This window comes from Limanda limanda, chromosome 15 (genome assembly GCF_963576545.1).
Source record: "Limanda limanda chromosome 15, fLimLim1.1, whole genome shotgun sequence".
NCBI classification, from domain to species: Eukaryota; Metazoa; Chordata; class Actinopteri; order Pleuronectiformes; family Pleuronectidae; genus Limanda; species Limanda limanda.
Genome location: NC_083650.1, coordinates 10,232,783 through 10,260,006, shown reverse-complemented (window position 1 = coordinate 10,260,006; position 27,224 = coordinate 10,232,783). Strand labels below are relative to the sequence as shown.

The 27,224-nt window shown below is 42.1% G+C and overlaps 4 protein-coding genes across 4 annotated transcripts; 1 reads left to right on the top strand and 3 right to left on the bottom strand.

Moving 5' to 3' along the window:
• Positions 1 to 1,159: 1,159 nt before the first annotated feature.
• On the bottom strand, positions 1,160 to 9,109 carry scdb (stearoyl-CoA desaturase b). Its single transcript, XM_061086696.1, has 6 exons — positions 8,976 to 9,109; positions 6,673 to 6,970; positions 5,675 to 5,805; positions 5,134 to 5,339; positions 3,729 to 3,961; positions 1,160 to 2,913 (listed from the first exon to the last, which is right to left on the bottom strand). The coding sequence occupies exons 2-6, from the start codon at positions 6,926 to 6,928 to the stop codon at positions 2,714 to 2,716; spliced, it is 1,026 nt and encodes a 341-aa protein (XP_060942679.1). The 5' UTR covers positions 6,929 to 6,970; positions 8,976 to 9,109; the 3' UTR covers positions 1,160 to 2,713.
• A 360-nt stretch (positions 9,110 to 9,469) lies between these two features.
• Positions 9,470 to 13,037, bottom strand: trmt2b (tRNA methyltransferase 2 homolog B). Its single transcript, XM_061086693.1, is given in 3 exon segments — positions 9,470 to 11,186; positions 12,102 to 12,463; positions 12,466 to 13,037. Coding segments are annotated over 3 exon segments (1,458 nt in total). The 5' UTR covers positions 12,941 to 13,037; the 3' UTR covers positions 9,470 to 10,565.
• A 69-nt stretch (positions 13,038 to 13,106) lies between these two features.
• On the top strand, positions 13,107 to 19,167 carry dnajb12a (DnaJ heat shock protein family (Hsp40) member B12a). Its single transcript, XM_061086692.1, has 9 exons — positions 13,107 to 13,287; positions 13,635 to 13,812; positions 14,615 to 14,760; positions 14,849 to 15,019; positions 16,204 to 16,286; positions 16,374 to 16,483; positions 16,578 to 16,750; positions 17,332 to 17,474; positions 18,187 to 19,167. The coding sequence occupies exons 1-8, from the start codon at positions 13,155 to 13,157 to the stop codon at positions 17,451 to 17,453; spliced, it is 1,116 nt and encodes a 371-aa protein (XP_060942675.1). The 5' UTR covers positions 13,107 to 13,154; the 3' UTR covers positions 17,454 to 17,474; positions 18,187 to 19,167.
• A 552-nt stretch (positions 19,168 to 19,719) lies between these two features.
• Positions 19,720 to 21,106, bottom strand: LOC133020215 (DNA damage-inducible transcript 4 protein-like). The gene is made up of 2 exons (XM_061086695.1): positions 20,835 to 21,106; positions 19,720 to 20,597 (listed from the first exon to the last, which is right to left on the bottom strand). The coding sequence occupies exons 1-2, from the start codon at positions 20,998 to 21,000 to the stop codon at positions 20,083 to 20,085; spliced, it is 681 nt and encodes a 226-aa protein (XP_060942678.1). The 5' UTR covers positions 21,001 to 21,106; the 3' UTR covers positions 19,720 to 20,082.
• Between the last annotated feature and the right edge of the window lie 6,118 nt (positions 21,107 to 27,224).

The window sequence follows — 27,224 nt, the reverse complement described above, 5'->3', positions numbered from 1 at the left end:
TTGATCTAGAGGCCCTGGTAATTGCTGACAAGAAATGTAGATCTCAGCCTGTTGGACAACACCGTGCTGCTCCCATCACGCAGACACAGCGTGATGAGGAGCCTGTTTGCAGAGTTGAACACACAAATAAGTGATAAAGAGCCTGTTTGCAGAAGTGAACACACAAAGCTGCAGAACACCCCACACACTGTGCTGTATCTATAGAAATCTGCTCACTTCCTTCCTTGAGGAATGTCCGAAACAATATCTGATGACATTTTTAAATATGTGCAGTACGCAGGTGTCACAGGTGCAAAGGCCACCGCCCCAGAACACATGAGGGTGAGACAAGTGAGAGATAAAGCCTGAACGCCACAGGTACAGTAGATCCCAATCATGTAGCCTGAGGCGCCCTGACTCCAAAATGTCAGCGGAAAGATAAGGATAAAACCTTCAGAGATTTTTAACTCATGTTGCACCAAGTCTTGGCTGATCACTATGAAAATGTTGTAGAGACAGATTTTTACAATCACTTAAAACACATCACTTTGATGCAATATGGTAACACATGGTTATAAACTGTGTGCTTTTTCACTTATGAAACAAATTTTTACATTTAATTCTGCTGTTATCACTTAATTTCTGAAAATAACAAATGTCACAGTGCTTAGTTTGAAAACATAGCTTGTTACAAGGGCGGCTGTGGCTAAGGGGTAGAGTGGTCGTCCTCCAACCTGAAGGTCGGCAGTTCGATCCCCAGTCTGACCCCATCTTAATGCCAAAGTGTCCTTGGGCAATATGCTGAACCCTGAATGGCCCCCCATAGAATAACAAAGTGCTGTGAATAGATGCACTGTATGAATGTGTGTGTGAATGGGTGAATGTAGAACTGTACAGTAAAGCGCTTTGAGTGGTCATCAAGACTAGAAAAGCGGTATATAAATACAAAACCATTTACCATTACATGATGTGAGCAATATATATGATTTGTTATATATAACGAAGCATCCAGTTTCGATGACTTACGTTTTATTCTTTTATGCCATGTTTCTTTATGTCATACATGCTTCTAAAGTGCCTTGGTGAATAGTTCTTTATAATTTATAGTACTTCAATAATAGTCCAATATATGTACAGTATGTTGTTGCAGCATGCAAGATAAATGACGGAATAGAAAGGGTTAGATCATATTTTTTTATTCAGTATACGAACAAGGAATATTACAGAATTCCAACAAAACCAGCAAAACATACTTTACACAAGTAGAAAATTTGGTTTTATTCATTGTACACATACTGCGGGCAAAAACATTCTTTGAAAAAACTGTGCCGTTTTAAGGCATTCAAAGTTGAAGAAGATAACACTGTAAAAAAAAAAAAAAAAACTTTGCTCTGTAAAAGAGGAAGTTGGACAAGTATTACAACAGTACTGTTAATGATATTCATGACAAGTTTGGTTGTTGTATAAGAGCAAAGTATTTGATAGAGAAAAAATAAATCATATTTCAAAAGCATTGTTTTGTTGAAAGGTCCCTCTTTTTTCAATATAAATAAGGGACGACAGGTTTTTCAAGTTTTCCTTATAAACAGATACCACACAGCCGAGATTAGACAGAAAATTGAAGCACTAATTGTTTTTCATAACTCTTTTTCTAAACAGATGTGCAACCCTCGTAAGGCATTTGGTCAAGAGTCCTGGCATGTTTCAGTAATATCGCAGAGCACAAAAGGTAGATGCACCTTTTACACCTGCATCATTGGCCTTTTCTGAGGGAGAGGGAATCAAAGAACTGAGTATATATAAACCCAATACAAAATAAATGCAATTACCTCAGTCTCTTCAGATTAAGAGCGAGCAGTCTGGTTCTGTGTTTCAGTTCAGAAGCATCTGAATGAGGAGGATTAATGACGAAGTGTGAGGCGGCTCAACGTGTACGCGATGCTACGCCAGAGCGCTCCTTATCAATCCTCATCTAGAGACCCGCGGACAGTTTGGAGACAGTGGGTGTGAACGCATCCCTACTGTCCGCCAGGGTCACTCTTCTATGATAAACGGGCCCTTGAAATATCGGCCTTGAACATAGCAGCTTATTTTTAGTAAGACTACGAGCTTACAAAACTGAAAAATGAAAAATAGACAAATACAAGGATTAAGCTCCACTCCTTTTGGAATGGGACAAAGCACTGACAGAAGTTCAGAGTGAAAGGCCCTCAGTCTGGCTTGTAGAAACACCACACTGTTAAAGATTTTCATAAAGCTCTCAAAGTGCCAAAGACTGTTAATAAATAGCACATTAATAAATAAGAGATACAGTAAATTATTCTGTAATATCGGCTTTTACACAGCGCTCACACAGACCAGTTTGGCTGTCTGTCCTACCACTGCCAAAAAGACTTAGAAGACTTAAATCCTTACTTTGTCTCCTTCATTCTCTTTGTGCCTGTTTTGATATTATGGTGAAAAAAAGCTGTGCTTGCATGTGCCGCCAAAGGGGCCGGCTGTGGCTAATAGTCAGTGAGGACACTTCAAAACGTATAAGAGACCCACACAATTTTTATGAAAAAGGGCTATAGCTCTTTGAAGCCAGTATTAATCTCAGGAAGAGTTTTAACTTATAATCAGAAGCTTGGCAATCACCACCCCACCACTGAAATGCTGCTATACCTGTGGCTACGTTCTGTCTCGGTTCGACATGTCGGTATCAGTTGCAATCGAGTTGGCAGGCGAATGGCACTCAGCCACTTCTGATGCTGCGGTCGCCCGTCCGCAGAACCCGAGCGGTGATAACATCCTTCGACACTCTCTTGCAGTCCTGGGCCAGACCCAGGAAGCACATGGTGTCTATGAAGGCAGTGGTGAGATTGAGCTTGCAGCCGAACTCGCTGGTGGAGTAGTCAAAGGGGAATGTGTGATGGTAGTTGTGGAAGCCTTCCCCTGTAAAACAAACACAAAACATTTAAAATGTTATATACTTTAGAATGAGGAGAATTATTATGATATGGTGAATGTACAGTAATTTAAACACATGAAATGTCTGGTGGAGACAAACATCATGTGCTGGAGGATAAAGTGGAGACTTTTTTTTAGATGGGAAAACCTTACAGGCTGACTGTCACATGATGTAATTCACAAACCATCGTAATCAGATCTGCTGAATTAATCTGCGTAATCATTATCACGCTGCACAGTTGTCATGGTTACAGTAAAAGATGTTCCTATATAAAGACTTCATTGAAAAGCTGTGAATCCCAGTGAGACCCTGTAACCAAAACATGTTCAAACGACTGATTCCCATCTCCTGCACCAAGTAGTAAAGAATCCTGATGGCGGTTTTTGTGTATCCGGATGTTCGGATATCATCAGAAACTTTCATTTGTGAATTTAAGTGGAAAATACTTCCGATACTTTTTCTTAAAGATACTCCACAAACATACCAGTATTGGCGTTTATGTTTGCTGTTGTTTCACCCTTATTTTATGGAATAAACAATGCAGAAAAGATGTGGATTTATGTTTATGTTTTGCATTAAAAGAAACTATGTTTTTATTCTTAATTCGAGTTCTATATATTTGTTTGTACTTGTGAATTATTTAAAGTTATTTATAACAAAGTTGATGACATTTGCCGCATCACGCTGTTACCCACAGTAAAGAACGTTTTCAGTAAAAACAAAGATCAAACAAATTACACCAACATGACTGCAGCTAAAACTGTAGGGTAAGTAGGTCATCGATATGCTGTTTCCTTACCCATGGCGCTGAAAGCAACAAGCGGGTTTTCCCTCGGGTTGATGGTGGTGTCGTAAGGTCTGTTGCCCCATAAATGTGCAGCGCTGTTGACCAGCCAGGTAGCGTTGAGCACAACGGCGTATCTCAGGAGCCCGGGGACGAAGTATGCAACGGCGAAGGATTCACCCCAGAAGTACCAGGGCACCACGGTGGGCACGACGAAGCACAGGAGCAGCACAGACATCTTGTAGTGACTGTAAACAAGAGAAGAAACATCAACATCTGTAGACACACGTCCCATCAGACATGGTAACAAAGTTATGTAGATTAGTTCACTGTTCACAGTTGACAGGGCCTTTGATTGGGTCACTCATGCCAATGGTAATCCCCTTTGCCTTAGAGCACAAATGAAAAAACTGGGACCGCTTCCAGAGACGAGTAGAAAGGTTGACAAATGATCAGCGAGTGGACGCTGCGTGAGCACGCTGTGATTCACTCTCTAGAAACGTCCCTTATCGCTGGATCTGTCACTACGAGGCACCTCTGCCCTGTATGAGCCACGCGACCACATCCTGTCTGAGCCAGAGGGGAAGTGACTTCTAGTCAGATATTTGCAAACCCCGGAAATAAATGTACATGGTAACTATACGTCATTAATGATATATTCAATATCAACCTTCACTGCCAATGGAGGAATTTGATCTTCATATATCACTTTAGGAGGGAAAGACGTGAACATCCAGGCAACCCAGCGTCAGCTCTTGTCACCAGAAGCTCTCAAATCTCTTTGTATTTCCAAGTTGACATCTTTGCCGACAACTTCTACGTGTGTGGCATCTCTTTCCTCCTGGGATACTTGTATTCGCTTTGCCATTTAGTTTTTTTTAGTGTTGTGTCTGCTGCGTCACAGACACGCCCCCTCACTTGCTGTGAAGTTTCCTGACATTGTCCTTCTGTATTCTCTCATGGGCTCACTCTGATATTTACAGGTTGGTTGGTAGTGAGAGTTCGGTAAAATGTCCAGTGCAACGGACTGGGACATTTGCATGTTCACATAGAGCTCATCTGAATAATGTCAGGGAAATATCTGGACTTTAGAGCATGTCTGAAAACAGCTATATAGTCAATGACATCCTAATCGTCAATGATGATTGTTGTTCTTTTCCAATTAGATATAGTTCTATAACCTCAAGGATCTTTAACACAGATCTTAAAAGGAGAGTTTTCCCATACGCTGAAGAAAGACATGATGTAAGTAGTAGTATGAATGTTTGCCATGTTTTGTTTACCCGGAATAAACATGTTTGCTTATGGAAAACAGCTGCACACAAGACCAGATAACTGTTAAACAATAGTGAAGTACCAGAACTTGTGACTCCAGTAAATCTACATAAAAGTATAATATCTGTAGGGCATGTGTGCTCACCGTCTCTGAAACATAACAACTTCATCTGCCTTCAGGTCCAACAGCTCCAGCTTCTTTCCCTTTTCGATGACGTCGGGATGCTTGCGAACCAGCAGCCATCCGATGTGGGAGAAGAAGAACCCCCGCAGGGCATTGTGGGGGTCCGCATCTGTCTCTGAGTACTTGTGGTGGACGCGGTGATCCCTCGCCCACTCGTATATGTCATTCTGCTCACGGGGACAGACACAGGCAGAGATAGAGAGAGGATTATATGAGGCACCCCTGGTATGCACAATCAGATTAAGGTCAGGAATCATGTGCTATCAAAACAATAAATGTTTACGGCTCAGATTATATCATTTCATAGACATCAATCAATAAATCCCCTACTCGCATCTTTGATAACACGTATGGTGCAAGACGTCACATGCTTTACTTGGTCTATAATGTGTTTAGACTTGTGAAACTTTCAACGGATGAACATAGCAACAGCCTCATGTGGTCAAACCCTGCACGTGCATCATTCTGCACAGAGGTGGGTTCTTTGACTCTTTAACTTTACCTGAAAGGACATGGAGTTGGCGAGGGCGAGGAAGACCTTCAGGGGGAATGAAGCCTTGTAGGACTTGTGGCTCCATAGTCTGTGTGCGCCGGCAGTCACGCCGAGGGCACTGAGGAGGTAGCACACGAACGCTGGAAGGAAGAGAGAGGTGGAAATGTTAAGCAGGAAGTGTCACCTCTACCCCCGAGATTGCTTTTACACCCCCCCCCCCCCCCCCCCCGAGGGGCAGAGTCACTAGGACGCCAAGTTCTTTCCGTTGCTGCCCAGGAGGACTGTGATAAAAGTCACGTGTGTGCGGAGATGGGACGGCGCAGGGGGCAGCTCTGCCCTCTGGATTTTGTGTTGCTCCTCTCAAAAACACACGGCGCTGAATGTGTTGACTATGCCAGGCCCAGACAAGACGACACAGGATTTGAGAAGCGGGGGCTTCTGGGCTGGCAGAGAGCATTCTGTTGTGGTGCCATGCATGCAGCCTCACAATGGGATGTCTATGGGAAGGCTGATTGTGCTTTGTCTTGCCCCTGGTGAAATAATATGCAGCTCAGCATTGCAATGAGAGGGGAAAAATTATGCAGCGACCAGAGTGGACACACAAAGTTGGGACTGTTCACGGATCTGAGTCACGCCTTTGCATAAGTTGAACCAGATCACAACACACTCATTATTTATCCCAGAGTGAGATCCACATACTTGTGACAGACCAACAAGTAGTTCACACGCAGCCACATGTCAGGGCTGTTGAATAACTGAGGAGGACACAGATTGGCAGGTTTACACAAGTGCGTACGCCTATAATGAAAATCACAAGGCCAGGGGTGACGCATTTCTCCATTACGGCCAGTGGCACGACCCCCCTGGGCGGTGTGTACTGTATTAACAGGGATCACACAACATCAGCACATTCTGTCCCCTGCCTGTGGCCTGCAGGCTCCAGGCAGAGGAGAGAGAGGAAGCCAGCTGCGGAGGCTGAAACATCGTGTGCGCCACAGCATACTCACTCCAGGCGAGAGTTGGCGCCGAGGCGGAGGGAAGGCAGACGAGTCCGTAAAGTGCTCCGGAGTGCAGCAGCGCCATGAGGATGATGTTCCTCCACACCAGCATCCTCGGGGGCTTGGGTCCCTCTTTCTCCTGGTAGGTGTCGTCGAAAACATCGTCCGCCGTCGCCGTCGTCGTCAGTTCTGCCACGACGTCGCCGTTCTGCTGCTTGTCGCCGCCGCGGTGCTGCGGCCGCTCCCTGGTTCCGGTCTCGGTCATGTTCGGGGGTCTTAAGGGGGGGTTTCGCCTGGGTGAGGAGCCCTGAGAGGGGAGAGCAGATCCGGGGAGAAGTTGGTGAGATTAATGCGCACAGCAGGATGCGAGAGAGCGGAGAGGAGCAGGGGGAGAGGCAGAGGGGAGAGACAGAGGAAGAGAGAGCGAGAGCGAGAGCGAGAGAGAGGGGAGGGAGAGAGAGAGAGGGGAGGTACGGAGGCTGGCTGAGTACATGCTGTATTCGCGCCCTGAGCCACGTACAGACTGAAAACACGAGTTATTATTATTCCATGATGACACATAAACTAGTATGTATCTCAGCCAAGGACCCCCGCCCACCCAGCCCCCACCGTCACCACTGCTTGACATATAGTATTGAAGTTATCCTTCAACATGTTCGCCCTCGTCTTTTTTTGCTAAAACCTTTATCCTGATGATGTTTTCCTACACTTGACATTTATTGCACATCTGTCCGTCCTGGGAGAGGGATCCCTCACATGTCTCTCTCTCTCTCTCTGAGGTTTCTACGTTATTTTTACCTGTTAAAAGGGTTTTTATTAGTTTTGCCTTACTCTTGCTGAGGGTTAAGGACAGAGGATGTCACACCATGTTAAAGCCAAAGGAGACTAATTGATTTGTGAATATGGGCTATACAAATACAATTTGATTGTTTGATTGACGACACCACCAGAAAACATGCAGGTCCTTCATGTTCAGTTTGTCAGAAACACAAGAGAAATATCTGAAATACTTGTAGACTTGTATACAAATATTGTCACCATGTCAACATTATAATAACCACATTTCATAATCAGTTTAATAGAACCCAGCCCTTGCATTCATTAATTCCCCCTTGGAAAATCGTGACTATTCCGTTACATTCCTTATGGTTATGTAAGAGAATACCACATGAGAAATATGTTGGAGAGAATTTAGCCGTTTTTTAAAAACATATACCAATATATTATGATCATTTTTAAATGCTGATCTGGAAACTTTTTTACTGACCCCCTACACCCCTCATGTTCAGTATTTTTAATTTTTTCTACTTAGTTATATAAGAAAGATAAGAACTTAGGAAATTTTTTTTAAAAGATATTAGACTTGTATTGTACCATTGGCTTCTTATGGCTCTTACCAGTGTTATATGTAATGTTGGACGATATGGTCAAACATCATATGAGGATTTTAAAAATTCGATATTAATAATTATCATGATAAATTATTATTGTAAGTTTTTAAAAAACACATCTGAGGTATATCAATTATTTGTTATACGCCCTCACAGTGCTTGCACAATGCATACGCAATATAACGATAGATATAAGCCTACCGGATTTCCGTTATATTGCTATCAATGAAAATTATGATAGACAACTATCTCTTGTGTTTGATTTCCACTGGACACCACATGAGCCAAATCTCAGTGGTCAAGGTTGGATTACAACATGCCCAGGGGCCAAAGACCCCCAGCTGCCCCCAAAGCCCCAACATATGTTAGACATGAATCCCTCACATTTATTAGACAATATATTCAAATAGATTTTATGAGTCTACTGTCTAATAAAGCTGGAGAAAGTTGCAAGTATTCATGTGAAAAGCTGCAATTGGTGAGTTGTTGGAATTTTATGTAATTAAATAATAAGTTAAACTATTAATCCATAACCAAGATTGTTGCCAATTCTTTCTCAAACAGAGTACCACAGATCACTGGTTGGTTTCTGCTTGAGGGGAATAATGAAACAGCCATGTAAGCTATACTATGGGGTCAATGGGGACCCAACAAACTTTTGCCCCAGGGCCCCCTGGGAGGTTAATCTGGCCATGTGTGCACCCCCACAGGTGCAGTGCTTAACAGTAATGCCTTCATGTACAACACAGCAGCTGCACAGCAACACACAGCAGAGCATTATGACAATGACTCATCCTAAAGTGGTGTGAAGAGCCCAAACATCAATGACACATACAATTTAAACTGACTGTATAAGCTGATTTAAAGATCAGCTCATATAGTCCCTCTAAAAGAATAAAATATGGCTAATATTATACTCACTGTGTGCTGTGCTGTTTCCAAACAGAAGACGACACCGGAGCTGCGAGGATGCAGGCAACACTTGAGATGTAGATAAAGATGTCAAGTTGATCCCTGGTTTCTGCAATCCTGTTTTTACCTATTCTGGGGTCTGTTTTAAAGCAAATGCTCGATGGGGAAATTGATGTCACAGGCTCTGAATTTTCATTGGCTGTTCGCTTAACTCATGTTTACCACCCTCAGTTTTTCATTATCAGTCTTATCATAAGAGGGATACTGTTACTCAATCATTTTTTTATGAACGTCTCACTCTTTTATCTGATGAAACAGTGCAAGAGGTTACAGACACCATGATGTCAGGCAACTTTGACATTTGTACCCATTAAACCTGAAATAAGTGGGACAGCACTTTAAAGCCATGATTTAACAAAGTTTTTATTTTCTTAAGGACATAACTACACATTAATGTTTTGAGAAAATATATACATATACATATATATTGTAATATTCACTTTATTTGTATTATTCAAGAGTTTTTCGGACTAAAGCACAAGACTGGTGACATTTATGTACACAGTAACCCTGGCAGCTGTTGTGGGGCTAATATAGTTCAGTTCCCTGACTGAGTGTTTACCTTGGCACCGCCTGGACGATTTAAGCATAATCATCCCATTACTTCATGCAAGGAGATAAAAGAACATCCTATCTTCGAGCCCTGTCGTAATGTATGACCACACTTAAACGATGGTGACCACTAACGGTTATACTGTATACACCATGTTCTGAACTTTAGTGAACTGATATGAATGGGATGGACCAACAAGGGGGTTTTGCAAAAGCTGTTTTCACCCTGTTCCCTTGAGGGATGGAGGCAAAGAGGCAGTACTGACACCACCTATTGCACAAACAGGGCTACTGCAGGGCAGAGTAAGCGGCAGTTCCAACAGATTGTGCACAGTTGATAGTATAATGTAATAAATCTAATGTGATAGCCTCAGATAAAAACAGTGTAAGAGATTGTATAGCGTAAATGGTTAATGAAAAAAAGTCCGTATAGATGAACGGAAATGATTCATCTCCACGTCTCCACTTAGGTTCAAGCGGCTCCTTATTGCACGCACATATATTTTTGGCCCTTTTTGCCTTTATTGACAGGACCGTGCAAGTGTGAAATGGGTAAAGACAATAGGATAATTATTCGCTGGGAAATTTATGAAAATTTATCTCAGAAAGACATATCTCAAAATGCAAAATAAAGTGAAAAACTATTCTTAGATCTGTTCAAGATGAACTGGTCTCTCTCTATGCCCATGTCCTGTACTTGCACAAAGAAATCTATTCAGTGGTTTTTCCCATAGTCCTGCTGACAAACAAATAAATGGTAAAGATGAAAACATAACCTTCTTAACAGAGGTTACAATCAGTGGTACCACAGAAGCCTGAAAGGAGGTTTAATCAAGTAAAAACCACTCTGTCTGTAGAGTGGTGGTTACAAACACCTCTATTATCATCTAGCAAATGTAAATCATTATTCAACCCCGTGTTCTCCTTCTAAAGCAGCATTGTTGGTGAAAGATTAAACCCGTTAAACCTTTGAGTGTGACACATTTGCTAGCGTTCAAAAAGGAGCACCAGTTCACAGTGAGGAGTGTGTGGGAACATGTCCACAGGCACAGCCAGAGTAGGAGAGAACGAGTCTCCTGTGAGTTTCTTCTGCGGGTCGGGTTCACAGCACAGCTCCCTGAAGTTCCTCATAGCCTCTCCTTGTGGTTTACAGGAGACGTAGACCAGACGGCGAATAGAAGGCTGGTTTCGTAACGCTCGGACCACTCTGGGGTGCAGGCCAGCCCGAGCAGGGTTTACCACAGCTGTGAGGCCTCCACCTGTGGAGCTCAGCCGTGACATGAGTCCAGGAAGCACCACCTCGGCCTTACCAGGAATAAACTCACAGTTCAGGACGTTATTGAAAGCTGCGTTGTGTCTTGCATCTTCCACTGCCTGCTCTATGAGCTCTATACCAATAACGTTGTCCACTCTGGGTGATATGGTAATGCCAATAGCACCTGTCCCACAGCACACGTCTAAAAGATTACCACCAAGTGTCCTTCTTTCTCTGCCTTCCTCTGTGTTTGGGACACACAGGTCTCTCACTGTCCCATAGAGCACCTGAGCAGCCGCCTGGTTCACTTGGAAAAAGGCGTCAGCAGAGATGCGGAACTTGAATCCCAGCAACTGTGAATAACAAGAGACAAAGGATCAGATATGAAAAAAATCTTAAAGTCAATACTTACTACTATCCCCAATTTCTTACTCAGCCAAGCAGATTACGTTTTCATTGTCGTCTGTCTTTCTGTCAGCAGGAATACTCAAAACATACTGGACTGATTAACATAACATCTTGTAGAGGGGAGGGGAATAACCCCTGTAGGAACTCATTGCATTTTGGGCGCGGATACAAGAATTTGTCCATTGTTCAACATGGCCAGATAGGGCGTTAGTCTTGGCAGAGGAAGGTGCTCTTTGAGCAGCCTTCTGGGTGTAACGGTTCTGAAACTGTGATACAAACATCAACAATCTCACATTGCGATACAGGACAAAAGAATCACAATAACTTAACATGCTGCCACAGCAGCAAGCAGCCTCTTGAGCTAAACTTATTTCAGTTTCACCTCTGTGTGTGTCTCATATTTTGGTACATTTATGATTGAGTCATCGAAAATGTGGTTAATGTTACGCTTGTTTAATTAGATCCAGACAGATAATAACCCAGAGGAGACTCCCATTAAAGTCAGTCGACTTGAAAACCAAAAAAGACTCTGCTCAAACATCAAGGTCTGATATTGTTAAATCCCTACCAACTTTACATTTAGAGGTCATGTCCAACAGGTATTTGTAAGAATCTTTTACAAAAGGAATTTTTCCAGTATTATTTTTATTTATGATAATGAGAAAACTGTTCAAATCTGCGTCTTCAGGATTATGTCACTTAGAAACTATGACAACAAAATATATGTATCGATATCTTAAAACAAACTAAATTTGTATTAAGATTTTTAAAAACAAACTGTACGAGAGAGTCTAAAGATTATGAAGTTAGCGAGGTCCCTCACAGATTCCATGTTATTGTGCCCAGTCGGTCCATATTACCTCCTCGTATAAGTGTGGCTGACCATGCAGCAGCTGGTAGGGCGATTCCTCATGAGTGCAGCGAGTCATGCTACTCTCCTGGAAGAACAGTGAGTCCAGCTGACACACAGATCCAGGACCCTGCGTAAAGTGACCCACCAGGTCAGCCTTATGGACCGCCACCTCCTCTTGAGTGAGACTCTGCGGATGGAAGTAGACTATAGCCATGGTGCGGCCCTCCGTGTTGGTCCTCACGGTGACCTCTCTCCAGTGACCCCCGGTGTGGAACTGCAGGCAGGGCTCTAATGGGGACAGGCGGATGAAGTCCTGGTAGCATCTGGCCACTTGTTTGTGCTTCTCCGGCATGTTGAGCAGGTGGTCCCATTGACGCAGACGATGTTCCCCTGCCGGCCTGTGCCCACGTAGAAGCCCACCGTCTTTGGGTTTCCATCCAGTCCTCTGTTGACAGAAAAGGTGGACTTGTTGCGGTAGCCGTCCCTCACTGGGGAGGGCAGGATGGACAGGACGGGGAAGCTGAGTCTACCTCTCGCCGGGGAGAAGGACTGTGATTGATGCCCGGAGAGCTGGGACAGGATCCTCAGCTGGTGGTTTTGCTTCAGCTCAAGTTGCTCATCGTAGCTGAGCCTCCACAGAGGGGTGACCACATCCGCCAGCCTCTCCTCCCACGAACAGGGAGGTCCCTTCTGACTTCTTCTCTGCTGGGGCTTTGACTGTGGTTTCCTCTGCTCAGCTAAAACACTGTCATCAGTTGAAAACCACAAACATGGAGTCCTGGGTGAACACACAATGTTGCATTTGAGAAAAAGGACTGACCTGCTGCGTGAAGCTGCCAGCACCATTTTTTTAAAGTCAGAGAATGTGCATTTAGGTTTAAAAACATATAATCGACATGGATTAGTTTCAAATATCAGGGTTGACCCGCGTGTTGTAGTAGGGATTCAAAGTGCTGAAGGGTAAAGTCGTTTCACTTCGCATGACGTAGAATTACAAAGACTTCTTCCTGACGTCACTTTGCTGCGACCCGAGGCAAGTAAACATTTCCGCTGTGTCGCGATGGACTCAAACAAGGACGAAGCCGATCGGTGCATCAAAATAGCCCTGAACGCGATCGGCAACAACCAGCCAGACAAAGCCAGGAAGTTCCTGGACAAGGCGCAGCGCCTGTTTCCCACGGATCGAGCCAAAAGTACGTCGAACAAACGTGTGTTTCCTGTGGTGGTTTGTGTGTCTGACGCTGGGCCAGGGCTCTGAAGCCAAATTAGCCAACGTTAGCATAACCGTCTTAACCGTCTTACCACCTGCCCCCGAGTGATGCTGGTATTTGTAGTTTTATCAGACTCCAGCCACAGTTCCTCTGATGTATTTGGTTACCCACCGGCTTTAAACAGCTTCTGCTTATTCGTAGTTTACATTTCAGCCTCGACGTCCTGGGTAGCCGCTACGCTGCTAGCCTCTTAGCTCGCTGTGCTAACTGCCTGGTAAACCCATACGCGACTGTTATCCGTGAGTAACATGGCTGCACTTTCTTTCCAGACTTGTTGGAGTCGTTAGAGCAGAACGGGAAGCCTCCGGAGGAGAACGGCGGCCCTGTGAACGGAGACGGACCCGCTATGAGGCACCGCGGCCCCGCAGAGCAGCCGGCCGGGTCCGCACCGGGGGCCACGGACTCGGCCAAGCCCTTCACTGCCGAGCAGCTCGAAGCTGTCAGAAAGTCAGTGCACATGTTGATCTGTCCTGTCTTGTGTTCTTCTCAGTACTAAAACTACGACAATAAGTCTATTACTTGCACCATGGGGAGTCTGCAGAATATCACTCGAAGAAAAACTTAAAACTTATCATGATTCTGCTTCTCCAATATGTTGTTTTCTTGTTGCCCCGGTGAATACCTTAAAGGTCCAGTGTGTAGAAATTGGTAGTGATGTTGCATGTTGCAGCTTTATCCAGACAAAACACTGCATCGCCATTGCATCTGAGAATTTGCAAAACACACCTGTTGTTTCACATGTCATTGATGAGTTGGTCAAATTAACGTGATTTGCAGCATTACTCAGTTAATCAATGGGTTGGGTTAAGGGTCAATAATTGGTAGTACGTTGTTGATTATCTTGAAGCATATATTATCAAATCTAGGATTGGGGATGTGGTCAAATAACCTTATGTAAATACTTCTTTTACTGTGAAAATGCATTTGTGATGCACATTGTAATTATCTAACCATAATCTACCATGATGCTTCACACAGTTAACATAAGGGTTATAAAACAGTCTAAATTGTAAAAATATACCTTTTGTCATATGATATTATTTATATAATGCCTCCAGATAAGTGCATAATAATTTTCATATGGTAAACTCAGATATCGCCAATAGCATGTTGGTTTAACGACATATAGCTTATTGAGGATGTAGATGTATCTGTATGATGTGTGTTTTCATTATTTTTATTAATTTGTTTTCTCCACAATCCTCTTAGAGGTTTTCTAACCATATCTGATTCCTATTTTTTGTTTCAGAATTAAGAGCTGTAAAGATTATTACCAAACTCTGGGAGTTGAAAAGACGGCCTCTGAAGAGGATCTTAAAAAGGCTTACAGGAAGCTGGCCTTGAAATTTCACCCAGACAAAAATCATGCACCTGGAGCCACAGAGGCATTTAAAGGTAAATCAAAAGTTCTCTCGGCTGCTGTTCTATGGGGGACTTGTAAATGTCATTATAATAAGTGGACATTTGTGTGTGTCTCTTTCAGCTATTGGTAATGCCTACGCCGTACTAAGCAACACTGATAAACGAAAGCAATATGACCAGTATGGAGAGGAACGATCACATCCAACCAGACAGAGACACCAGCGTGATTTTGAAGCAGACATTTCACCCGAGGACCTCTTCAACATGTTCTTCGGTGGAGGCTTCCCGTCAAGTAAGTAGAGGCCATTGTGAACGCTGTGTCTGTTGGAATCTTGTATTTTGGGTTTACATGCCTGACAAACCCATTTGACATGAGGGTGAGCCACTCAACGCCATCAGTTTGCCATAAGCAGTCATTGGACGTTGTGTAGCCATCACTGGTGGTTATTGTGCGTTGTCTCGAAATTCTATAACTTTACTCAGATCTTATCCGTGATCAGACTGATGTGATCTTAGATAGCTGTCTGACTGGCTGTTCAACCTCATTTTCAACCACACCCTCTGTTCCACAAGCCAAACAATACCAGATGATGCCAGTGCAAAGCTCAGTGCAACTTACAGCAGTTATTATTATTTATTTAATAACTTATAAGCATATTGCGCATCATTATGCCTGGTTCTTTGTTTTGTTTGCCTCTGTGTGATCGGGTGAAAAAGACAGACTTCAGTAATTTCAGCTGTAATTACTACATTTATTGCAGTGCTATATAATGTGATATATATATACTATTTGGCGTGAACAGGCTGAAACCAATGTCTTAAGAACGGATCACTCGATGTAGGTTACATGCTTCACCAGCCTCGTTAAAAATAGAATTCTGTCTGTAACTATACTCATTGAAGTACTTTGTTCCCTCTGGCCCTGATCAGACTTGGTATTAACATCAGTCTCGAGTGATACGATGACAAGTGGACAGCTAGTTCTTCAGTTCACACCTCGTATGTGTCACCATGTATGTCTCAAGTGACCACGTGTGATAGGATCTCACTTCCCCATTTCATATGCAAATAAACACAGGCATGTTTTAAAACAATACTACATAAATATTTTGGTGCATTATAAAACTTTAGTGGATCAGAGGACGTCAACCTATTAAGAGAACCTTTAAATAGGGCCCAGGGCACATTTTTTGGTCACACTGCTAAAAGAATGGGGCCAAGACCACCTCTGAATGTGGTCTGAGTGGTCAGAGCTTAAAAGTGTCTTTGGTGCGTTCACGGCTGAAGTTCAAGTTTTCCACTTGTTATCAAAACACCTTTGCCACATGTTAATACCAGGTCTTAACAAGGCCGACGGTGTGATAGTTGTAATTGAATTTACTAAAAGCCCTTTGATCTCCTCCGATAGCTTAGTCTCAACTCTGCTTTGTGCCTGTTTATGTTTTTATTATTTTTATTTTCTTTCATTCATTTTAGGTAACGTACACGTTTACAGAAACGGAAGAATGCATTTTGCACAACACAACAGACAAGAAAGACGAGGAGAACAACAGAGAGATGTAAGTCCTGTCTTTAATATTTCAGTCACAGTTGAATTTGATACCAGCCGAGAATAAACACTTCTCTTTTTTTTGTTCTCATGACAGGGAGGACTGGCTCTCTTTGTCCAGCTGATGCCTATCTTAATCCTTATCATTGTTTCTGCTCTCAGCCAGATGATGGTTACCCAGCCCCCTTACAGCCTTAGCTACCGCCCGTAAGTGGCACAACAATCCTAATGCTTTCTGAGTCTGTGTGGAAATGCATCGACGTCGGTCTCACTCTGTTACTGTATCTCCTCCTTGTCTTAGATCAGCTGGACACATTCACAAAAGGCATACATCCCACCTGAAGGTGCCTTTTTACGTGGGAGATCGTTTCAATGAAGAATATTCTGGGAATAACATGAAGAATTTGGAGAGAAGTGTAGAAGATGACTATATCTCCAACCTTAGAAACAACTGTTGGAAGGAAAAGCAGCAGAGTGAGTTCACAGAAACGCTGCACATCACACTTATTTAAATTTTCAATTAATCTGCTGGTGATTCTCCTGATTTTACATATTTTAGCCTTTAAAGCTGCCTAAAACAAATCAGCTTTAAAAATTGATGCAGAATAATTTACTAGTGATTGATTAATAATTCAATACATTTCCTCAGCTCCAGGCTAAAGTAATGCAGCTGCATAGTATAGTACACCACCTGTATTTCAGCTGGTTTTCTTTGCTGACTTTGCTTTTTAGTTGATCGTTGGAATGCACTGACGCATCCTTTTGGAGAATCATTGACATTACATCTGCTCCTAAACCATATCTTTAAAAAACATTTAACTAATCCTGGTACGCCATTTTTATTACCGGTATTTTAATGTTTTATTTCTTTATTATTTTATTCCCTGATCTTGTTTTTGTCCTGAAAAGATATGATACTATTTCAACCGTTATATGAGTTAGTAAATCTGTTTTAAAAGTGTATTATTGTTTTTCTATTATGGTTTCGTGTGTTTAAGAGTAGTTGACTGAAGCCCAGTGTCGCTAACTGACTTGCTCTCCTCTTGTGCGTTCAGAGGAAGGCTTACTGTACCGTGCTCGTTACTTTGGGGATTCAGAATTGTACCAAAGGGCACAGAGAATGGGGACGCCCAGCTGTTCCAGACTATCAGACATTCAGGTCCTATTGGATGGCTAGAAACCACTTGCACATACATGGGTAAGTTGCACGAACATCACAGGGACATTAGAGTTGCAAATATGCACAGTAAATGACCAGCAGCGACTTTGGTGTTTTGCATGTTTTATCCCACCACCTACAGATACAGACACTGTCGCCATTCATTTTAATCCATTACAGCGCGTATATATTTATTTCCGTCCTATCGACTGACACCTGTTGCTCGAGGGTCAGCTGTGCTGCAGTCTCAGATGTCTGGAGATTCCCACAAACTTTTTACTGCAACAACAAGGAGAGCGTTTAACACAGGCCCCACTTTCAACTGCATTACCATGTGATGAGAGAACTTTGACCAATAAAGACGCATCAATAGAGGCAACTAATGGGTCACTGTGATGGATTACCTATAATCCAAGGGTCGAGCAAGGGTCAAGTCGCTGCAGGTTTTATACCGAACAAAAACTCTTAGCCATCTGTAAGTGGGGAGTGTATTTTAAAAATGTGTTTGAAATGAAATCTGCTATTTGAGATGTAAGAATAGTAAAAGTTGTAGTTGAGTGGATCAAACATGCAAAATCAAGTCATCAATTTCATTTTGTAGCTGCTCCACTGATACCAAACATTGCACAAGTGATAGTTGTACTGATTGAATAATTGATTTGATGTCTTGGCTGTATTCAAATGTATTAAAAGTTTATCCTGTGGAAAGTGATTGCTGCATGCTAATCCCTGATTCCTCTGTTCTCCTCAGGTTCCTCTGTACTTGAATCTAATTAGAAGAAATTGGTCGGAGCCCACTCAGATTGGAGCATATTTCTGCGGCAAAACCAAGAGAATCAAACATGCCTTATGTGCAGTGGGCGACAGACCTCATCAGGGAACCTCTCTGCAACTCGCTGTAGATTGACTTCCTGTAGAACTGTGAGAAGCTTTGAGTTGACTGCTGACATTTTCTTACTCTAGTGTCTTCGGGGTGGCGAGAGTCCACTGGGCGTCCGGGGAAAAGTAAGAGAAAATTTGAACAGTAACGAAGCTGCTAAGTTTAGTTTTCTCTGTCCGGATCTTTTTCTGTTTTTCCTTAAACATTTTGAGAAACCTCATGGCCTTCTCATAGACAGACGTCTGAGCCACTCACAAGGAGCGTGTGTAATTTTTATAGTTCTTACCTATGTAAATATTCATTTTACTTTTAACAGTTCAGGGTTAATTGAAGTTAATATCATATACTATAATGTTATGTGGAATTGCTTGTAGTCTGTTGGAGTATTGAGAATCATTGCACAAATAAAACTAAACCATATTTATTAAATTAACAAGCTAAAATTGTACAAAGGTTTCTTTAAATTAAATTTCTTTAATGATTGATGGGTGCATATCTTTTCTGTAAAGCATTCACGCACACACTCGTGCTTTTATAATGAGCTGATGTGCTCGTACCAAATTCTGCATCTTTGAATCTGAAGTGTGTTAATAGAAAACTTAAGTATAGTTAAATCAGACACTGTGTACTGCACACAGCCTATTTTATGAATGTGCTGTTGATAGATACTGTTCTGTCAATGCAAATAACAAATAACAGATAACAAACTAATTGTTATTAACCATGACATGATGTTTTCAGCTGTGTCTTGTGTTTACTTGTTAGCAGAATTATGCAAAAACTTCCACCGAACTTGATTTGGAAATGACACCTGGTACTGGGAAGAAACCATTAAATTGTGATGCAGATTAAGGGGGAATTTTGATTTTTTTCTCTTTTACATTGTAGCACAGAGCATGTTTGCAAAATGTCGGCTATTTTTAATGTAGGATTGTTGGGCCTTCACATATGCATCTTAGTAAATGGACTGAATTTGTGAAGCCGTTTTCCAGTCCTACCTACCACTCAAAGCTCTGTACAGTAAAGGCAGATTCACTTCACACAGCAATACTATATGTAACACGTATATGCCGGCATAACAGGCAGAGACAGTTGGAGGATCAGTATCTTGCTCTTTGACAATTTAGAACACAGCCACCGACCAAACCATCGACACATGACATTTTAGGTCATCTTTTTTTGAATGCCCCTCACCACATCATGTGCCACAGCTGAGTACTGAGTGCAGTTTACTTTAGTTTACAAAATAAAGCACAGCAGTTTATAAAATGTGATTTTTTACTGTCTACTAGCTGCTATCAGTGTGCTATGATCATTAGTGTGTACAGTGGGTCACTGTAGAAAATGCTTTATAGGATTAGTCTGCTAATGGGACACTGTTTTCACAGAATAAAATCAACACAATTCAGTAGAAAATAATTTATTTCTTAATGTTCCTTGAGTCATGTACAAAACAACACAAGTTTGGTTGATAATATTTGACTATCAAATACTTAAGCCAGTTCCCTTCAGGGTGTGACTTTACATTCATAGGAAAGGAAGCGACCCATGTTCAAACATGAGTCTTCACTGTTGATTCACCTTCAGACAGGTGAGTAGCAGCCACATGACTTTAGCTGGTTCCAGGAAAACCTTTGTCACACGTTCACCCACAGAGATGTACGTGTTGTTTCAGGGCAATCTGGTCGGTGCCGATTGACGTTACATTGCTTCTTTTTCATGCTCAACATGAATTTGGTTCAGCTCATCCAGGAGAGAAGTGCTTGGTCAGCAGCACTCTTCAATCAGCAGCTCCCCTGAACTATACAGTTTCCTCTTGATGGCCCTGAATTGCCTGCTCAGCCTCAGAGTGCTCCGGGGCCCCAGAGGCGTCCCAGACGCCTGCTGGGACCTGCTCCCCTTGAAGAGCTTCTGAACCCTCGGCCACAACCCGCTGGACTCGGGTCTGAGCACGAGGGTCACGTGGAAGGTTGGGACCAGGGTAGCATCTACTGCTATTTGGTCCACAGTGCACAAGGAGCCCTGGTCCCCCCTGTCCACGCACAGGTCGATGAGCGCTCCCCTGAGGCCGCAGGGCTCGCATGTGGCCAGGTGGAGCAGCTCCTGGCTGATGCTGTGCAAGAGACAGTCGGGTAGGATGAGTTTGGAGCAGCCCAGGATGTGGGAGGCATTGTTGAGGCTTTGTGTGATAGTTGCACGGACATCTGTGGCTAGGGCCTCCTCCAGGGGGTCAGAGAAGAGGCTGCTGTCAGACTCTGAGAGAGACATGTCTGCTAAAGATCCTGAAACAAAAGAATACAGGTTAGGCTAATCTTAAAACTCAGTTTTATGATGGGTAAAGAAGCAGGTCAGTAACAGCTTTAATCTCCTTTCACCCTTTGTCACCCTATTTTACGTTTTTTTTATGTGCAAGTAAACATCTCAACAAAAGATCAAATAAAAAGCTTCTAGGCAACTATTTGCATCAACACAAACAAAAGACAAAAGACCTGCTCCAAACAAAAGCCAGTGACACTCACCGGACTCGCTCCTGCAGCCCTGCTCTGCTGGGACCTGCTGGTTGGCCCCCTTCAGCTCGGCCAGCCTGTGCAGCAGGCTGCCCCAGGACAGCCGCTGTGCGCCCCTGTCCTCTGCCGGGGAGGGAGGGAAGCTGCCGTCCAGGGACTGGTCGCAAGAAAAAGACATCTTCACACAAAAAAAATAAAAAAGGGACTGCTAGAAGAAAGAAAGAAAAGAGAGAAGGTGCAACAGTGTCCCGTAACAGTGGGGCCCCGGAGCTCCTAGCACCAGACCAGCTGGAAAACACTGTAACAATGGAACAAAGCTTTAAATACCCAAGCCCCCAACGCCCCGCCCATTGTTTTGGTTAACCAATGAGGTTAAGGCACACGTCTCCTAGCTCCCTAGCCTGCCTGGTAACATTTTGAGTTGCTTTGATTAGCAGCCCCCTCCCCTCTGACCCCCACTCAAACTAATTCACAAGTTTTAATTTACAATATTAACAGCCACAAATATAAGCCACACTGACCGAGCCAATCAATGTGGGTATAACTGTGAACCAATAATAAAGGAAAAGAGCATTATTTGAAACTTTACTTTATTAAAAAAAAAAACTGTGAAGCCAAAGTAGGGTCATGGCAGAAATTAAGGTATTTTAGCTCCAGAAACAATTAAACCCATTGTATTATTAACTATTATGGTAATACTTTAATGTGGGTCATCATTGAATTGACCAGAGTCAATTCAAGAGTCAGCACATGTAGTGTATCTGGACTGCATGTGTTGATTGTTTCACACTGCGTCAGTAGTTTGGTTAGATGTGTGTTTGTTTAGTGTGGTGGTGTGATCTTTTACAAGGATTTCATCATTTACAAAAACTCTTTTCTGCTTCTTGTGCTCAGGGAGATTGATTCCAAGAGATTTAGAAAAGCAGCCGACTGGTCTGTAGCAACTTTTGGGGCAACTGCTGACCGCAAGCCTGAACACAGAGAGAGAGAGAGAGAGACCATCCCCCACCCCTGAAAAAACATCTCTCTCTCCCCTTTCTAGTCCTTCAGAGCTAAACCCTCCCTGTGTTTGATTTCCATGGGAGTAGCCTAAAAAATCACACCATTGCATGCACTTCAATGGGGTGCTGTTCAAACATAGGCAATGTGAAACACCCATACGAATGAAGGTTGGCTACTAGTAAAGCTCAGTTCTAGACTCATTGAGTTAAACACATTTTATTCAATCATACTTGTCAAGAAAACAATATCAAATACCTTTAAAAACTAATCTGCCATGGAAATAGGTCACAAAACTTACTTGTACTGGTAAAACTGGTGAATCCACTTAAAGAATATGACCAGAATGTTTGCAGATGGATTTACTGCAGGCGTTTACTTTACAGTATATCTACTGATGCAATAGCTCGACCTAAATGGTGTAATACACTGTATTTCCAGATCATGGCGCCAGTACATCACCTTAAAGACAATAAAGAAGCTGCAATGATTTTTTTCCCCCTGCTTTTTTTTAATGTGTCGCTGAACCCAGCATACAGATGTTAAATGTGTCATTTTACTAAGGTTCCCTGTTTGGGGTAAAACATTATTTTTGACAGTTCACAGGGAAAACAAGGGACTAAAATGGAAAAGAGGAAATAAAATGTGACAGGCTCTGTGTTTTACTATTCAACGAAGGCCAGAGAGAGCTGTTAGGCCAGCCAGCCTCAGGCCATCCCATAATTTACGCGTAATAAATCTACTGCAAAATGAATTGTTAGGAATTGATTTTTTTCTTCTTCTGGAACAATGTGCTTTAATCTGCTGCACATTGCAATAAATCAGAAATGAAAAACCTTTGCCCTCTCTATTTTTCATTTTCCTATTAACTATTTGTTCAAGCATTGGTTGTGAGAATTATCCAGTGATTACGAGCCACTTACAGTGAGTGGATAATGCAACATGTTTACACCTGAGCGAGCACACATGCAACCTTCTTCAGGCATTTTTGAATGTGCCCATGTTGGTGATTAATTCAGAAACGGGTAAAAGGGTCCCTGGCTTGTGTTTGCCAGGCTGTAACCATGGCAACAGCCTGCTGTCGAGCGAGGGTCCACCTTACTGAGACGTCTGAAATGTTTTCGTGTAACAGTCCTGGACTCTTTCTGTTTTTTTCTTTGTACATGAATAGTGGGGCAGCGTTGTCCCCTCTGCATATTATCATAGCACGAATAGAGGGTCATTTAATTTCCCTGCTAAATACCCCATGTGTGCATCATCTCATTCCTCACAGCCCAGTGTTTATTAGCTGAAAACCCTGGGGCTCCAAGGGCAGGGTTCTGTGTTTGGCTCCATGTCAGTGCGACACCTGAAGTCAGAGGTGGGACAGCTTTTCTTTTAGGTTGTGATTTATTGCTGGAGGAGGCAGAAACAGATCTGCAATCTCAAGGGGGGGGGGGGGATTGGTGATATTTGCTGAGGCACAATCTTCTGCACCAACACATTAGCACATCTATTTCTAATGGCCTGTACTTTGAATGTTGGGTTTAATGGAGCATTAGACACTTTATATTTGCCAGAAAAGAGAGTTAAAGTATTAACTACCCAGTATTTCAAAGTGCCGCCCTTCATGGAGAATGTTGAAAAAAGGTTGAGCAATTACTTTGATTTTATGAGCTTGAACAGAGATAGCACATTTGGCACTGTGAATTTTTTTTTACAACCATTACAAGTTGTCTTTATGGAGAGAAAATCTCAAATCCCTTCTTCATTGTAAATTCGAGGCCAACTGAAGAAATAACATTTAACTACAATGTGAGAAAACTATAGTTGACTGGCTGTGTGGCAAGACATTGCTGAACTGTGAACGTACAAGCATCCTCTAAGACTGTATCTCATTTTTTTAAATAGCTGAGACAAAATCTTTAAATTAGAAGCAACATAACCATACACTCAAAGAAGCTGCACAGTGATACTATTAATATAAAGTATAAGAATCGACATATATATATATATATATATATATATATATTTGTGAAGCATCTATCCACTCCACGGTTTGTACATATATTTAAGGAGAGTCGTATAATTTAATTTGACATGTACATATCATTTATTCATAATTTAAATATGGTTCAATGAGATATGTTTCATTCGTTTTTTCTAGTTTCCAGTTATTATGGTTGTGCCTGCAAATGAGCCTGATTATTGATATTGGTTGATCGTCACCAGGCGTTGTCGGTTGATAGGTGAGGGAGTTAATGACAGTCGATGCATAGGTGATGAGCTGCGAACATATGACATCAGACAGCGGAAAGGATCCTGATCATTATTTATAAGTACTCTTACCGTGGCTTGTCCCTGACTGAAGCGATCTCTCATTTTAGAACCGTGTGCATTATTTAGACATGCTGCCGATGTTATGCTTTTGTGTTTGGTTTGAATTAAACACGACTCGTTGTTGTGTTGTGACTGCTCTTTAAATCTTGAATAACTTTAGATATAATCCGTATGGGGCGTAACTTAATAATAACAATAACAAATAAACATTTCTGTAAATGCTGAAATGTCAACCATGAATGAATATTAGTGTCAATCCAACTGGTACATTTAGAGACATTTCAGTTTGGACCGTAGACTTTATACAAAAAATGAATAAGATGTGAAGCCAAATCATCTTGGTCGCCCCCCTGGTGGCTGGCTGCAGAATAGGTCATAAATCTGCCTCCTCCATGTTTGCTCATGCGTTAATTTATTTTCTGGTAAATTTGGTTTTAATTTAGTTATTTAATGCTACAGTAATGTGGTGTTGACAGCTGAAACTGACTCGTGATTGGTTGATTGTGTGTATAGGCGGGACCATGTAGCTCCACACCACGATCACTTATTCATAGACTAATGAATCCAAATTGCGTCAAAAGGGCAAGATGGTGGCTCCAATAACTGGGATATTTTATCTTTATTTAACAGGAGGAAGTAGTGATGTGTCCTCCATCTTTATGGTTTGCACCAAGCTAACTGATCCACTAACCGATCCCCACACAGCCATTCATCATGCCATGCGCTTGGGTTCCAAAACGTGACACAAAGCATTTGATATTTTAGAGGATTGTGAAATAGTGTTATCTTCTGTGTTATGTGGTGACTGACAGTATGGCTACATGTTTTGTTTATGGGCATCATCTGATCTTTACATGTCTCCGTCCTGCAGCTATTCCAACCATCACAATTAGGTTTCTCTTCTTTCCTTCACAAAGCATCTCTCCCGGGGAAACCACTCTCACACGACTGACATTTTCCTCACATTTATCAGGATTACACGAAACCACGAAACCCCCTTCGGCTCTGTGAGTCTAGGATTACTCACACGTTTGTTTCTTTCTGTAACTTACTCCAATAAATACGATGAACATTGTTGGCCTGTCATGTTCTGCTCCTCCTCTCAGTTGTGTGACTGTCACTTCTCACCTGTCAGCCGGTTCAAGCTGCGTCTGCGACTCCCAGAGCCGCACTGAATATGTGGTTTATGGGATGTTTTTAATTTGTATTCCTGTTGCTTCATTTGACTCATTGCTCTTAGTCTGATTAATGTCAGTGTGAATGAAGCAGACTGATTGCTGCAGCTGCAGAGCCACAGCGTTAGAATCAATCAGTCCAGTTCAAACCAACTGCAGATCTGATGTTTGCACACATGTTTGTTTTTCACCAATCTGAGAGTGTGCAGCTCTACTGTAAAATGTGTTCACACTCATGTCATCCTGTCTGGATTGAGAAACTCGGACCACTTTTTGCATTTTAACGTGTGTGTTCAGTTTAAACAACTCCCCCTCTCTTTATCTTTCCTCGTAAACTTTATAGTGCTCAGCCAAGAGGATGGATGACGCCCTGTCTAGTGCCTGCCATTATTAAGAGGGCTTCAAAGACACTCTTTTCAGGATGAAGAAACAAAACCATGGCATCGTTTAATCCAGCACCTCAATTATGAGCTGTCAATCAGTGTGTGTCTCTGGGGGAATCGGCTGAGGGCACGGCAGGGAGCGATGCAGCAGGCAGGGCAGATACAGTCAGGTACTACAGCTGTGGCACAATGAAAACGCCCCAATTCCGAAAACATTGGAATTATCGCAGACCGACTGCCTTTGTGTCGTCTCTTAATCAACAGAGATAACGAATCTGGGGCAGCAAAGACATCACATCTCCAACAATATTAACTCTGCAATCCACGTTTAGTCTCAGATATTTTGCTGTTATAGTGGCAGGAAGGAGAAGGTTGTAGGTTTGGCGAGTAATTCAGTTTCATGCATGGGTGGATGTACAGTAAACGAAGGAACCATGTTCAGTATCAAGCAATTAATCATTGTTTTACATGAATCTAGACGGTTCATACTAATATCACAATTTAATATAATGTGACACATAAATGTTCAGTTTTTATTGATTCAGCTCAACGACAGAGGTGTGAGAGCTGAAGCAGGGCCAGTAAAATTAATAACTTCAATCATCATAATAAAAGGAAGAAGAATTTCTTTTTTTTTTAGAGTCCATATGTGTGTATTTGCTGAGAGTGTGGAATTCCCTAAACAAGGATTTAAAATCTTGCTTGGGTGTTCTTCAATAAATTAAACTCTGTTAAGACATAGATATGAAACTTTAGATCTTACTGAGTAATATCTATGTTATTATGATTGATATTGATTAATGTAGATAGATATATAGATAGATAGATAGATAGATAGATAGATAGATAGATAGATAGATAGATAGATAGATAGATAGATAGATAGATAGATAGATAGATAGATAGATAGATAGATAGATAGATAGATAGATAGATAGATAGATAGATAGGCAGACAGATAGATAGATAGATAGATAGATAGATAGATAGATAGATAGATAGATAGATAGATAGATAGATAGATAGATAGATAGATAGATAGATAGATAGATAGATAGATAGATAGATAGATAGATAGATAGATAGATAGATAGATAGATAGATAGATAGATAGATAGATAGATAGTTAGATAGTTAGATAGTTAGATAGATAGATAGATTTTATAACATCTTAGACTAAATGACCAACACAATCAATCGGCTGAGACTCACACTACACAAACTGTCCCACCTGAACAAACCATTGTTCCATGAAAAGTCTTTTCATCTCAAATTTCAACCATAATCTCTCTCCCTCTCTCTCTCTCTCTCTCTCTCTCTCTCTCTCTCTCTCTCTCTCTCTCTCTCTCTCTCTCTCTCTCTCTCTCTCTCTCTCTCTCTCTCTCTCATTCTCTCTCTCTCTCTCTCTCTCTCTCATTCCCTCTCTCCCTCTCTCTCTCTCCTCACCCCCTCCCTCCCCCTCAGCAGCAGCATCCTAGAAGGTGATCAGTTGGTACTTTCAGCCTCAGCATCAGCATCCTTCTTCT